Here is a 13,719-nt window from a genome sequence, read left to right as displayed (position 1 = left end):
TAGAAGTCCAACAATGGAACGAAATCCATATTCGGATATACGTCCAGCGAAAGTCTGATAACTTGTAGAAGTCCGGCATCTGGTAAAAACTTGGCGAAGAGTGAAGGTCAGGTGTCGGGTAGAAGTCCGACGTCTGTTGGTGGACGAGGAGAACTCCGGCATCACTTGGGCGGAGTTTCGGCATCAGGAGGGAACTCTGTCTTTAATTGAGAAGAATTTCCGCATCCCATGGAAGTTGGGCAGAATTCTGGCGTTCTCCCGAATATCCGGCAGAGTTCCGGCGTATTCAGGCGGCGGGAAGAGCTCCGGCGGTGGTCGAGGAGGAGAGGATTCTCCTTTTCCCCTTTCTCTTCTTCTTCCCTTCTTCTTCTCTCTCTTCACTTCCCCCCTCTTGTGAAGAATGAGGGCTCTATTTATAGTTTTTCTGGAGTGACATGGCTTATAAATAGGTGTGAGATCAGGGACGAATAGGGAGTGGTTGAATGGACGGCTGATATTGAATCCTTTCATCATACACCATTCGTCAGCCATTTGAAGGCCTTAGTGATGTCGGAATCCGGCGATCTTAGGCTCGTTGGATTCGTCTCGTCGAGCCGTTCGATTCGACTATAAGCTCGCCAAAATTGGAGACCGTTTGGTAACTCAAATTGTGGTTCGAACCTTCCAACAGTGCTTTGGGTCCTTGATTTGGACTCATTTGGGCTCAGATTGAGTTAAATTTGGTGTCGTTGGGTTCGTATTTCCGAGACGCTCAGTTTGACTGTAAGTTTGCTGAAATCGGAGTTCATGTGCTCCCGGATTTAATTTTTGAAGTTTCCAACTTGATTTTTGCCTTGAGATTCGTGCCCCATCAAGATAATTTTTACATGACGTATCAAATAACAATAACAATATTAAAATAACAGAGGAAAATGAGGTGGAATTTCATTTTGATTTTGACTTGCATGTCGTTGTCTTGATTTGCACTTTGTCCCCTCGTTTTGCACGCCGATTTCCTCATTTTGCATGTCAATTTCCCTGGACGAGTTTCTTTGGGTAAATTTATAGTTGATTTTAAATATTGTTGATGTTCCAAACGCAACGACGAAGTCCGTTTTTCGATCGGACGTCGTTTGGGCAGCATTGCGTGCCGATTTTGGGTACTTGTCACCTATTTTGATCGTTTTCGTCTGATTCGTCTGCGAGAGGCTCCCTCTTAGGTGAGTTTGATGCTATGATTGTAGCGACGCAGTCTGTTTGGCGATCAGAGGTCATTTGACCCTTCAAGTGAAGCGTTGCGCCAACACACGCATCGCTTAAATCGTCAATTTTGCACCTTTCGCGTGTTTTGAGCATGCGGGTCAACACCGACCAATATTCCTTCACACATGCAAGCCAAGCCAACTTAAGATCCTCGCCTATAATCAATGCATAAGAGCCAATGTAATCATTTAACCCTTAATGTTTTGGTTTTCCGAGCATGCTCTCCAAAAAAAGGGGTGAATCGATGAATGGATCTTGTCCTTTTCTCTTCATGCTTCTCATTTTTTGGAAACTATCCTACACAGGATGCAGCTTGAGAAATCCTCCACCAAATTTGGGGTTATAAAGTCCACTGTCTAACTCTTTTTAATGGTTTGAGAACTTAAAATAGAATGAGGAATAACACCTCCCCTCTAGTCTCCTTCCATTCTTATTGAGAAAGAAAGAACGCAATAACCATTGCCCTTAAGAGCTGCCTGACTACATCAAGCACATGGTGTTGGAGCTAGAACCCAAAAGGACTTCCCTGAGCACATCACTAAGATAGATATGGTCATCACGCCTCTCCCCCTTTATTCTCTCAGAGTGTGAACATTTCAGTCTCTCCTAAGTCGCCACCATACTCAACTTGACAACTCTCCCTCTTCTCACATCCTTCGGAAGTAACGAGGGTTGTCAGCCATTGAAATACCCTAGAGTTTCCTATAAGTGACTTTGAGGAGGGCCTTGTTGCCTACATTTGAAGTTTAGAGAAAACTCAACTCGTTAGGTACCATTTGGCTTCTCTATCACCACCTCCGATCATCTTACCTAAGCCCAAGATGACCCGCCGTCTCACCCTAACATGATCCTTTGTCTTCAATCATTACAAGCAATCAAAACAAGCCTTACACCTCATGAAGTGTTAAGATAAATACTCAAGCAAGTGATGATCTAGAATGTTTATTGATATCTTCCTTCCAATTTAGTGTATGTTTCTTTTTAATTGATTTCTTAGTATTACATAAAGAATTAATTATTTTTTCAATAAATTTCTATAATGTCAAGTATATTATGATTTATGAACATTTACATAAGATGAAAAGATAAAATTTTCTATCCAAAACTAAAAAGGAATTAAAAAAAAAAGCTTTGAATTCCTCAGCCACTCAGGCTAATTTTTTTATCAAATATTTTAAAGATAAGCACTAGTCATGCATATCCGAAAGACCGAAAGAGCATATCAAGCTACAAATGGCCAAATGTCACATATGATACATCAACGTAGGCTATGTACCCTTAAATATAGGAATAGCCAGCAAACATCAATCAATTTATAAATTTATTAACAACTCCTAGACATGCCTATATGTATACTAGGCTAATATTGCAATCATGACCTACATAATCATCCTTATGTGCATGTTGGGTCACTTTGTCCAGAGGTAAAGATTGTAGGATCCATTCTCTTCCTCATCAATTAGACTATTTAGCATTTTGCATTGCATAAAGATTAAATGACATAACTTTTAAACTTAGGTGAAATTTCATGTAATTTATGGTCCATAGCATGTCAGATTTGTAGTCAGGCTTTCTGATCTCGCATAGTTAGGTTGAAAATCCTTTCGTGATCTTCCCAATAAGCGATAAGTATAGTTTCATACACGCTACTACTTACATTAGACATATGTAGCCAGTACCTAGAGTGATGATAAGAGACTAAACATGTGACACCTCGAGATTTAGAGTATTCTTCAAATCGGTCTGACCCGATTAGAAGGAAGGTAATCTATTAAATGTTTGTGTTTGAGTTCTTTTGCATGATCTGAGAATGATCTGTGGCATTGAATTTTTCCCCGGAGCGCCCAGACGCTATATTTTCTAGCATCAGGGCATTGTGCTATCTGGAATTTGAAAAAAAGAATTGCACCCTGACGCTGTGTTTTCGGGTGCCCCACCACTAGGCCAATTTTTTTACTCTTAAATATCTTTTTTAACTATCCCATTTCATCTGTTTGTTTCGCAGCCAATCAAGAGAGGGATTTTGAGAGGGAAAGAAGATGATTTGAGCTGCTTCGGCCCGTTATTTGATGTCGGCCTAGTTTTGAATATTGTCCATACGAGCTAGGCCACGTATTGTCTATCTCATTTTTTAAACCTACAAAGCTTTCCTAAATTTTTTTATTAAATTTATAATTCTGTTACAGAAAAATAAGAATAACTTTGTACTGGTAAAACTTTCACCGCCTAATATTCTATATGTTATAGAGATCGGGATTATGAACATTTTGAATATTTTCTAAAAAATTTTATACTAAAATTTTTGGAATTTATAATGTTTTTATTGAATATAAAATAATACGAACTCTGATTAATAGTGTATTACAATTAAAGTCTTAAAACAATGTTCTACACGATATCTAATAATTTGATTATTTTCTAAAAATGTGCATTTTTACTTAGTAAGGTTTTATATTGTTTATCATTAGAGCATTTTGGCAAATTCTATATATTTTTTATGCATCAATCACTGTAATGCATTGAAATATGTGTTTAATTAGGTGTAATGGGTGATTCAATAGAGATCCGAAAGGGGAGAAGGAAGTTTTGTTCTGGTTCAGAGTTATTTAACTTTGCCTGTTGCGAGGCATAAGGGTCAAATTTATTAAATTCTATCAGTTGGGAGGGATATATGAAATGCTTGTGTATTTTACCTAAAGTTCTGATAACTACATTTAGTTTTCTACTCAGTCGCGCTTTTAATACTTAGTGAATGTTTAATAAACGAAATGATTTGAGAATTTAGATTAGTTGAAATGTGGCATGTTGAACTGTTTTAGCTCACCATTATTTTGCATTATGTTTTCAAGGTTTGGGAAAGGGAAGGATCCGAATGAGTGGTTGTTTTAGGAATCTAACTTAAGTCTTTCTAAGTATTTTTATGTTTTGATTTTTGTATAGTTATGGCTAGCTTTTATTACATTATGCTCAGTACTCTATTGTTTGTATTCATGTACTGTAGTATAACCAATGTATATACATTTTGATGATAAAATGAAAGAGACCTTGTGGATGAATTTATTTTCAATGTATTGGACATTGTTAGCATCTTTGTAATCTTTGTTTGTATTAACATTTATACAACAATAACAACAACATCAAGCCTTTATCCCACTATGTGGGGTCGGCTACATGAATTTTTTTTCTCCATTAGGTCCTATTAAAAGTCAAATTCTCATTTAGATCTAATAAAGAAAGGTCATTTCTAATATTTTCTAACCAAGTCTTTTTAGGTCTATCCCTACCTTTCTCAACATAAGTCAAAATTTATATTAGAAGAAAATTGGAAATTTTTCAAAACTAGACTTGGTATTTGTCTGTTGCAAGCCAACACGATAGGACCTATCCCATTAGTGGGCTTCTCGGGTTGGGTTATGACACAACATGAGCAACATCATCTAATTTTTTTATGAGTAGCGAGCCTCACTTTCTAGTTGGTTGTCCAAAGAAATAACCAATTGTTGACCAAATCGAACACCAATTGATGTGTGTCGAAGAGAGATAATTTTATTTTATTTTTGATAACTCTACTAATAATAATAAACTTAAAATCTAAAGGAATGTTCATTAAACATATATAGACACACACACACACACATATATATATAACTTAAAATAAACATGTATAATAAATAAAATCTACAAAATTAAAACATAAAATATATAACTTAAAATAAACATGTATAATAAATAAAATCTACAAAATTAAAACATAAAATATATAAATTAAAATAAACATGTATGATAAATAAAATCTACAAAATTAAAACATAAAATATAAAACTAAATATAGAAGAATAAATTCTAAAAAAATATATTTGTATAATAAGAAAAAAGATTAAAAATAAATCTACTCAAATTCATTTAAATTAAATTTAAACAAGATTTAAAATTATTTCAAATTTCGGCCCTCAATAACTCTCAAATCAAGCAATTAATTTGAGCCTTTGGAATGGTTTGGATGGGGGCTTGATGGTCTTTCATTTCCTATAGAGTTATTAGGTTTTACAAGGGGTAAAGAGGGCTGTGAGTTTTTTATTCATTCCAACCAGCAAGGAAACGAAGAGGGCAGCTGCTTGGGCATGGGTTTCATTTTTCGTTTGAGCCAAGGAGAGAAGTGTTTTTGTTCATGCTGGATGGAGGCAAAAACAAGAGAAGAAAGCCCCTTGCTTGCAATTTTTTTTTGAAAAATGAAAGAGGTGTTATCTCTAAACTTTTCCTCTCTTATAGCATCAAAGGGCTTCCTCTTCCTTAAGTGGCTGCACTCTTTTTCTTCTTATTTTTGAGCAAAAGAGATGTAGAGAAAGAAGAAAAGTTCTCTTGGAATGATTATTAACCTCGTTAACTTTAATCTTAAGGAATGTTGGGAAATATATTATGATCTTGTTTTAATAATAAGTTTTTTAAAAAAAATCGGTTGGATTTTCATCTCGTTTATTTTGCTTTCACAAAAATTTAAGAAAACTAAGGATTATTGTTGTTGCATGCTAGAATATACGCAGCAGTAGAGTGAGGGTGTTTTTCATCTTAGCGTTTCATGAATATCCAGTACACAAATCGAAAAGATAAATACCAATATTTTTAACATGGAAATTCCAAAAAGGGGAAAAAACCATGAGGCCTGGCCTAGTTCAAATGATTCCACTAGTATTTGGATGAATTGCAAAGCTTAATCCGTCCAGTAAATCGAAGACGGTAAAATTAAAATAGTACAGAGAGTTAGGTGGAAGTTTGATGTCAGTTAGTGGCCGGGCTGAAGTCTGGCATCAGTAGGTGGTCGGGCGAAAGTCCGATGTTGGTCGATGGCCGGGCGGAAGTCCGGCGACGGTCGATGGCCAGGCGAAGGTCTTGCAACGATCGGTGGCCAAGCGGAAGTCCGGCGTTGGTCAGTGGCCGAGCAGAAGTCCGGTGTCGGTCAGGGGCCGGGCGGAAGTGAAACTTTGATCGGTGGTTGGGCGGAAGTCCGGCTACAGTCGGTGGACGAGCAGTAGTCCGGCGACGATTGGTGGCCCGACGGTAGTCGAGGAGGAGCTTGGTGGCAAGAGAGATCTTAGATTTCTTTTTTTTCTTCATCTTCCTTCTCATTCTCTCTTTTCTTTTTTCTTTTGTGAAAAATGGGGTGTCTATTTATAGTTTTTTTTTTTAAGTGACATGGCTAGTAAATAGTGAGAAGATCAAGGGTAGGTTGGGAGTGTTTTGAATTGATGGCCGATATTGATTCCCTTGATTATAGACTATTTATCATGCATTTTAGTGTCTTAATGAGGTCAAAATTTGCGATCTTGGGCTCGTTGATTCGTCTCATCAAGCCGCTTAATTCGACTATAAGCATGTCACATTTTGAAATCATTTGGTTATCCAACTTATGCTTTGAAGCTTCCAAATGTGCTTTGTGACCTTAACCAAATGTGCTTTGCGACCTTAATTTGAACTCATTTGGGCTCCGATTGGATCAAATTTGGTGTCTTTGATTCGTCTTTTCGAGATGTTCATTTTGACTATAAGTTTGCTAAAATTGGAGTTTGGATGGTCTCGAAATTATTTCATAAGTTTATGATTCACCTTTGCCTTGAGATTTGTGCCCGATCAAGATAATTTGTTGATGATGCATCAATTTTCCCTCTATTTTCGGGCATCGAAGCTTGCAGAGTCCGAAAATACATGTCAGAGCATTTCAAAGTGTTCCAATGCAAAATTACGATTTCCGGTTAATTACGAGTGACCACTTCCTGGATGTAAACGTGGACCTCCCCTCGGGCAATGAACCCTATTTAAACTGTTGCTATATCTCCTTCATTTTTGATATATAGTCATTGTTCTTTAGAAGTTGAGATGATATTTTGGATTCTCTAATACTTAATTTTTCGCTCAATCAGGTTGAGTAAATGAAATTTGGGATCTCTCTTTTCTTGAGATCAAGAAAGGAGGAATCAACAAGGTTTCTTGAAATATACATGAAATAGATGGAGTTTTTTATGTTCTCTTACAGTTTAGTTTTTTGTATTGAATGCATAGCTTGCCATTAGAGATATACATGAAGTTTACAATATTTTTTGTTCAACAAATAGTGTATACGTGTTGTTTGAAAAAATTTGCGAGTATTAATATCTAGTGATGAAATTATTTGATAAGTATAGAATGTCTTGTGTCTTAGTCAAATTTTCTTTTTAGTTTCAATGGCAATAAAAAAATAGTGATATATGATGATCCACTTATATTTTAACAGATCATGTGTTGAATGCATCATTCATTATCAAAGACATACAAGATGCTTGCATTAATAATTAGTAAGTGATGTTATTTCTCAAGAATCATGAATAGATGGGAAGTTTATTATGCTTATTTGTGTTCCAATAGCATGTGTATATTCATTATTCTAAGAATCTTGAGTACATCGAAGAATTTAATATTCTCTTTTGTGCTTTAATATTAGATACAAATGCAATCTCAATGAATTATGATTATATCTCTTCTTTTTCTATAACTTGGGATGAGTTCCAAATGTTCCAATACTTCTTTAAAACTTGGAATCCATAAGGAAAAGCAAGCAAAGCTATTAAACAAGCCCGAATAAAAGTAAATGTTCGTTATTTCAAATAAATTTTATGTTTATTCCTTCACAAATCAAATAATCATTTCTCTAATAGTCTCATCATGGGACTATTTTGATTCCTTTTTAAAAATTTGAGAGACCAAAATGATACTTTAATATAGTTGGTGACTATTTTAGTCATTCCTAAAGAGTCAAGGGATCATTTTGTTTCTTTTTTCAATAAAAAATAAATGAATATATAACTTCAAGAGTTAATGATGGATAATTAAAATGGAGAATTGCATCAAGAGTTTTGTATGATAAGAGAACTTTACAGAGACTTTAATATAAATTTTGATAATGCCGCAATTAAGCAAGGATCGTGTATGGATCCTAATGGTGGGCTATAAAAAATTTGTTGATATCTAAGTTGAATGTGGCATAAATGAGAATGATAAAATGAATGTTTTGCAAAATTGGCATGGATAACTTAATGAATGTGTTTTGGAGAAAAGGATAGAGTGACATTTATTAAAGAAAAGATAACAAAAAATAGGCCTTATAATCTAGACATGCTCAATGAAGGATAAAAATTAAATCTGTTAGGCAAGTTGATAAAATTAATGTCAAGGGAAAAAGAAGGAAAAAATGATAAACCTTAAATTACATGGATAGTTATTCAAAATAATTTGTAATTAATAGATTTAGTATCACAAACATCACACAATAAAACTAAATGAAAAAATGAGTATTCTGATGTAAATCCCAAATAATTAGAATAAGAATGATGATAATGATGAAATAATATAGCATTGCCAACCCTTAGTACAGCCCATCACTTTTCACGCTTTTCCAAATTAAAGTTGGTACTGCAAAGATTATTTTTCCAGCAAGCAATTTTGATTTCTAAGTATTTTATACTACCTCCTACTTGCTCATTTTAAAAGAAAAGGCTCTATGCGTCTACTACACTTTTTTAAGAGTTTATGGACTCACACAAAATAACACTACCCTTGAAGCTATTTTCTAACTACTACTACTACAACAACAACAATATCAAGCCTTTGTCCCACTATGTAGGGTCGGCTATATGAATCCTTTTTCTCCATTGTGTCTTATTAAAAGTCAAATTCTCGTTTAAATCTAATAAAGAAAGATCATTTCTAATATTTTCTAACCAAGTCTTTTTAGGCCTACCTTTACATTTCTTAACATAAGTCAAATCTAATACCTCAACTTTCCTAACCGGGTCATCAGAAGGCCTCCGTTTAATGTGACCAAACCATCTAAGGTGACTCTCTCTAATCTTATCTTCCGCTGGAGCTACTCCAACCTTTTCACGTATATGCTCATTTCATATCCTATCTCTAAGAGTAAAGCCACTCATCCACCTGAAGCTATTTTCTAACTACGTAAAAAAAAAAAAATATCCACCCTTCGCTCTTAATCATCAAAAAGCATCTACTTCACAAATCTGGATAGGTTTAACAAATAAAGCATTTATGCATATTAATAGATAATTTATAACAAAAAATAGGCAGAATAGTGCTTCGTATTCAAGCAAGAAACAGGCAACTACATGAATCAGAATTTAGGAAGCTGAACGTACTTTTCATTGGATGGTTCATTACGTAGGACCTCTGGTGCCATCCACTCCGGCTGACAGGAAAAGAAAAAACTGTTATTACATAGCGGATAATTAAAATTTAACAATGACCGCCTAGCTTACCCTTCATAACAATGAACAAAGAATTTGCAGTTTGTAAGGGTACTCACCGTTCCAGCAGTAGATTTGGAAGACAAAAATGTATTATGCTTCAGCCGGGAGAGACCAAAATCACAAACCTGCACCGAGTTGGATCAGAAAACCACCATAAACAAACAGAGCACTAGAAGTAGAAAAACAGGAACAAAAACACAGTTGTCGAAATAAGTTTCAAGCAAAACCTTCAAGTTCTCATTTAATTATTTGTTATGCAAAACCAATACCATTTAAAAGAGATCTGAAAAAGCATAAAGGTAAAGGTTGCTATGACCCCACCTCATCTCACCAAATTCCGCCATGGTTACCCCAAAAATATATGAGTAGCAAAAATACACATACTGATTCACACTGCTATGCAAATATGGTAACGGTGATATAAACATGCACCTACATACAATTAATTAATCTCTCATTAACAAATGCTTGAAAAATGATTATGCTAGAATTGGGATAAAAAAACAACCAACAAAACAGAAATGAAAGTAGTGGAATCGGAAAGCTTTCTGGTAATGTTAATAACTCACTCAGGGATAGTTGTCCATTTTCAACAAATGGCCAATGAAGGAATAATCTTTATTATAAACATAAAGTAGGATGGCAACTTTTTAGTCAGACCATTTTTCCCTTCTGTTTAGGTAAATTCAATCATGGGTTAGTTGCAAGCCAAATTTTTAGTTAACCATATTGCCCTTCTGTTTTCAGGAGTTGACGACGAGAAAAGTAGCCTGTATATATATATAGGATGTAAGATGGTAACCAGATGATGATGGTCGTATAAGATGATGGCGAACATACAAAGTAGTCAGACAATAGTAGGGATCATCAAATGTCAAACACCAAGTAGAAGTTTTTTAGATCTCCAAGATCTAGTCTAGGTCCTCTCTATTCATAGAATAAAAGCCTATTTATAATATTTTGAGAGTAGCATTTTGGTATTTTCGACCACATTTTCATAACATTCCATCGGATAGCTCATATTGACTCCTTAAATCATAATTGTTCATACATCATTTAAGTGTCTTAATAACTTTAGAATTTAGTGAACTTAGGCTTATTGGATTTGTCTAAAGGAATCACTCGATTTAACTATAAGCATGCAAAATTTGGACATCATTTGATCCTTCAATCAATGCTTAAAAATTTCAACTTCAAATGCTTGATTTAGGATCAAATGGACTCGAATCAGATAACTTTTGATGTGGTTAGATTCATCTTGTCAATATGCTCAGTTTGACTATAAGTTTGCCGAAATCAAATTCAAATAATTCTAAATTTAATTATATTTTCAATTCAAATAGCGCATCAAGATTTGTGTCAATCAAGTGAACTTTTTTGAGATAAATCATTTGTCCCCTTAATTTCAGATGAAAACCATCGAAAATATCTATTTATTTGAAAAAATCCATTAGCAAGAAAGTACAATTTTGGAAAAATTACAAGACACGACCATTCCCTGAACATCAACATGGACCTTCACTTGGGGCTGCAAACCAAATAAATTCTCCAAAATTAATATTTCAACTTATGTTGAAGTCAACACATCAATTGGAGCAAAATATTGTTAAAAAATGTTGCCTTCAATACTCCAAATTAGTTTGATTTAAGAGGCATCTTCAGGTTCCAAAAAAAGTCAAATTGACATCAAAACATCAAAAAATGACAGAATAAGCATAATCGAGCCTAAAATTGAACTAGGATGGATCATGTTGGCCAGTCGATCCGCTACCACCACTAGCATGCACGTAGGTGCGTGTGCAGTTGGGCCCATACACTCGTGCGAGCTGCTATAATAATAGTCCATTTTTTAAGAAAAAATTAAAAATATTTTTATCATTAAGTATATGGTTTTAACAGCAAAAAAAAAAATTGCAAGAAAATCCAAAATTTTCTCAGAATTTTCAAAGAAAAATGTAACTCATCTTTTCCCTTTTGCCAAAAAAAAAAAAAACTATAACCACGCCCATGGGTGAAGGGAAATCTCACACCTAATTCTCTTTTTATAGGTTATGATTCCATCTCTTAGAGGTTAACCACTACCTTGTATGGGCGGATTGCATTCCCCCTTGCAGTCTCCAGTGCTTTTCTACCAAGAGCACCAACAAGCGAAGTTGTGAGTAAAACATAAAAATTGCATTTTGCTTTAGCAGAATTCTAGTGATTTCTTTCTAAAAAGAGTTGATCATTACCCACAACTAGTTCCAATTATGAGTGATCTTTCTCGATGCAACAATGTTGAGATATCGACAAGGAATATTCCTCAAAAAAATGCCTGTATTTTTATTCATCACTCTGTTTTGTTTATTTTCAAAAAAATTCTTACTTGATTTTGTATGTATACTCAAAATTTTGGTCTGAAAATTTTGAGTTGAATGATCTATATGACTGTGTTTCTACAAAAAGAACATATTAATTACTTTTATTATATTATCTTTTTTTTCAAATTTTGTTTTAATATTATGATGCCGAAATTTCAATCCTTTTTCCTTCAATGAATTTTTGTGATCTATCCATCTATGCCGAAATTGCATTCTTTTTAGAGAGAGTCGCCTTTAGATGATTTGGTCACATAAAACGGAGGCCTTCCGATGACACGGTAAGGAAATATTAAGAAAGTAGATATATTAGATTCGGCTTATGTTAAGAAAGATAAAGATAGATCTAAAAAGACTTGGTTATAAAATATTATAAATGACCTTTCTTTTTTAGATTTAAATGAGAATTTGACTCTTAACAGGACACAATGGAGAAAAAAGATTCATGTAGCTAACCCCACGTAGTGGGATAAAGGCTTGATGTTGTTGTTGTAGCCATTTATTTAAAATTTTTGAAATTTTTTATGAACATAAATAAATACTTTTCTGACTGCCCTGAATTTTCATTCGACAATATAGTTGTTTGATAAGGTTAAAATTTCATAAACAATCCTATAATATCTGTCCTTTTTATTTCTAAACTTCTAAACTTTGTGATTTATCTACTCATCGAAATTAGATGAAATATTTGGTAGAGAATGTCTCATAAAATTTTTTAAAATTTACTTCAAAGTACTTCTTTCTGTAAAAATTCTTGAATACTATTAGTCAATGATTCCCTAGAACTTTTCTCTTTATATTTGAGGTACTCCCTATAATATTTGCAATTTTGTGGCATCCTTTGTACTCTGAATTTTCAGACTCCAATCAAAGGAGAATGCTAAGACTTTTAAAACCTTCAGATTCCTATGTCGAAAGAAGTTCGACTGATTTGCACACACGATGTTGACCAAAGGTCATCCAGATGAATAAGAGTTGATGATGTGACATCTACAATCACTATTGAGGCTTTGATTATTCTGCACAAAAAAATCCAAGGAAAAGTATCTAGGCAGGTGATTTTATACTAGTGTATAAGTGATTTTATACGAGTGTATAAGTGATTTTATCTAGGTTTAAGTTCTTGAAATTTAAACCTTATTTTACTTTACAATTTGGATGATGATATTAAAAAGAAAAAAAAGAAAATATTATATTTTCAATTTTCATGACATTTTGATAATTGCTCATGAAAATTACCAATAATACGGTGATAAAGTTACATAAAATACAAGTGATAAATTAAAAGGTAATAAGAACTCAGATCATAAAGTCCTCACAAAATGAGGGCGAAATCTCTGGGTAGTGTCTTATCTACAAACCCATCTGCCTTCCAAAATTTACCTCGGAACTTATTCCGTTAAAACTCCCTCGCCGAATAAAGAAAAGCGAGCGGAGGCTGGGGCCGAATTTTTGGAGCCCATAGTTATCATTTGACTCATGGCCAAATTATAAAGTAAAATAAAGTTGAATGATTTTTAAAGTACCCATTTATTTATATTTACATCACTTTTCTTTTGCAATAAAAGTTATTGATTTAACCCTTCTAATCACTTTTTATATGATATTTATGCTTTCATAAAGGCTTCATGTTGTTGTTGTTGTAGTATTTGCACAAGGTATTGGCTAGTTCATATTCAAAAGCAACATGCATGCATTGATTAATTTACTATAACTATATTTATCTTAGGATTAGGCAGTTAGAAGCTAAAGCCAATCTTGACAAATATAATATTAGAATGATCCAAATTTTTTTACTTGTTCACAAGTAAAAGACACTTAATTTATTT

The 13,719-nt window shown here is 33.9% G+C and overlaps 1 protein-coding gene across 2 annotated transcripts in view; it reads right to left on the bottom strand.

Moving 5' to 3' along the window:
• Nucleotides 1-13,719, bottom strand: part of LOC110111196 (serine/threonine-protein kinase EDR1-like) — a 48,721-nt gene that overhangs the window by 7,126 nt on the left and 27,876 nt on the right. Inside the window, exons 10-12 of one of the 2 annotated variants that reach the window (XR_003700687.1) lie at nucleotides 11,616-11,661; nucleotides 9,590-9,658; nucleotides 9,423-9,472 (exon numbers count right to left, since the gene is read on the bottom strand). Coding sequence is in view for 1 of the 2 variants with exons in the window: in XM_020842959.2 (XP_020698618.1) it covers nucleotides 9,423-9,472; nucleotides 9,590-9,658 (119 nt within the window). In the remaining variant the exon portion in view is untranslated. The remainder of the gene's footprint in view (nucleotides 1-9,422; nucleotides 9,473-9,589; nucleotides 9,659-11,615; nucleotides 11,662-13,719) is intronic. The other variant, XM_020842959.2, reaches the window with a different exon arrangement.

The sequence above is a fragment of the Dendrobium catenatum genome, unplaced genomic scaffold (assembly GCF_001605985.2).
Source record: "Dendrobium catenatum unplaced genomic scaffold, ASM160598v2 fragScaff_scaffold_556, whole genome shotgun sequence".
NCBI classification, from domain to species: Eukaryota; Viridiplantae; Streptophyta; class Magnoliopsida; order Asparagales; family Orchidaceae; genus Dendrobium; species Dendrobium catenatum.
Note: the sequence above shows the minus strand (reverse complement) of the source record. Positions and strands in the feature narration are given on the sequence as shown.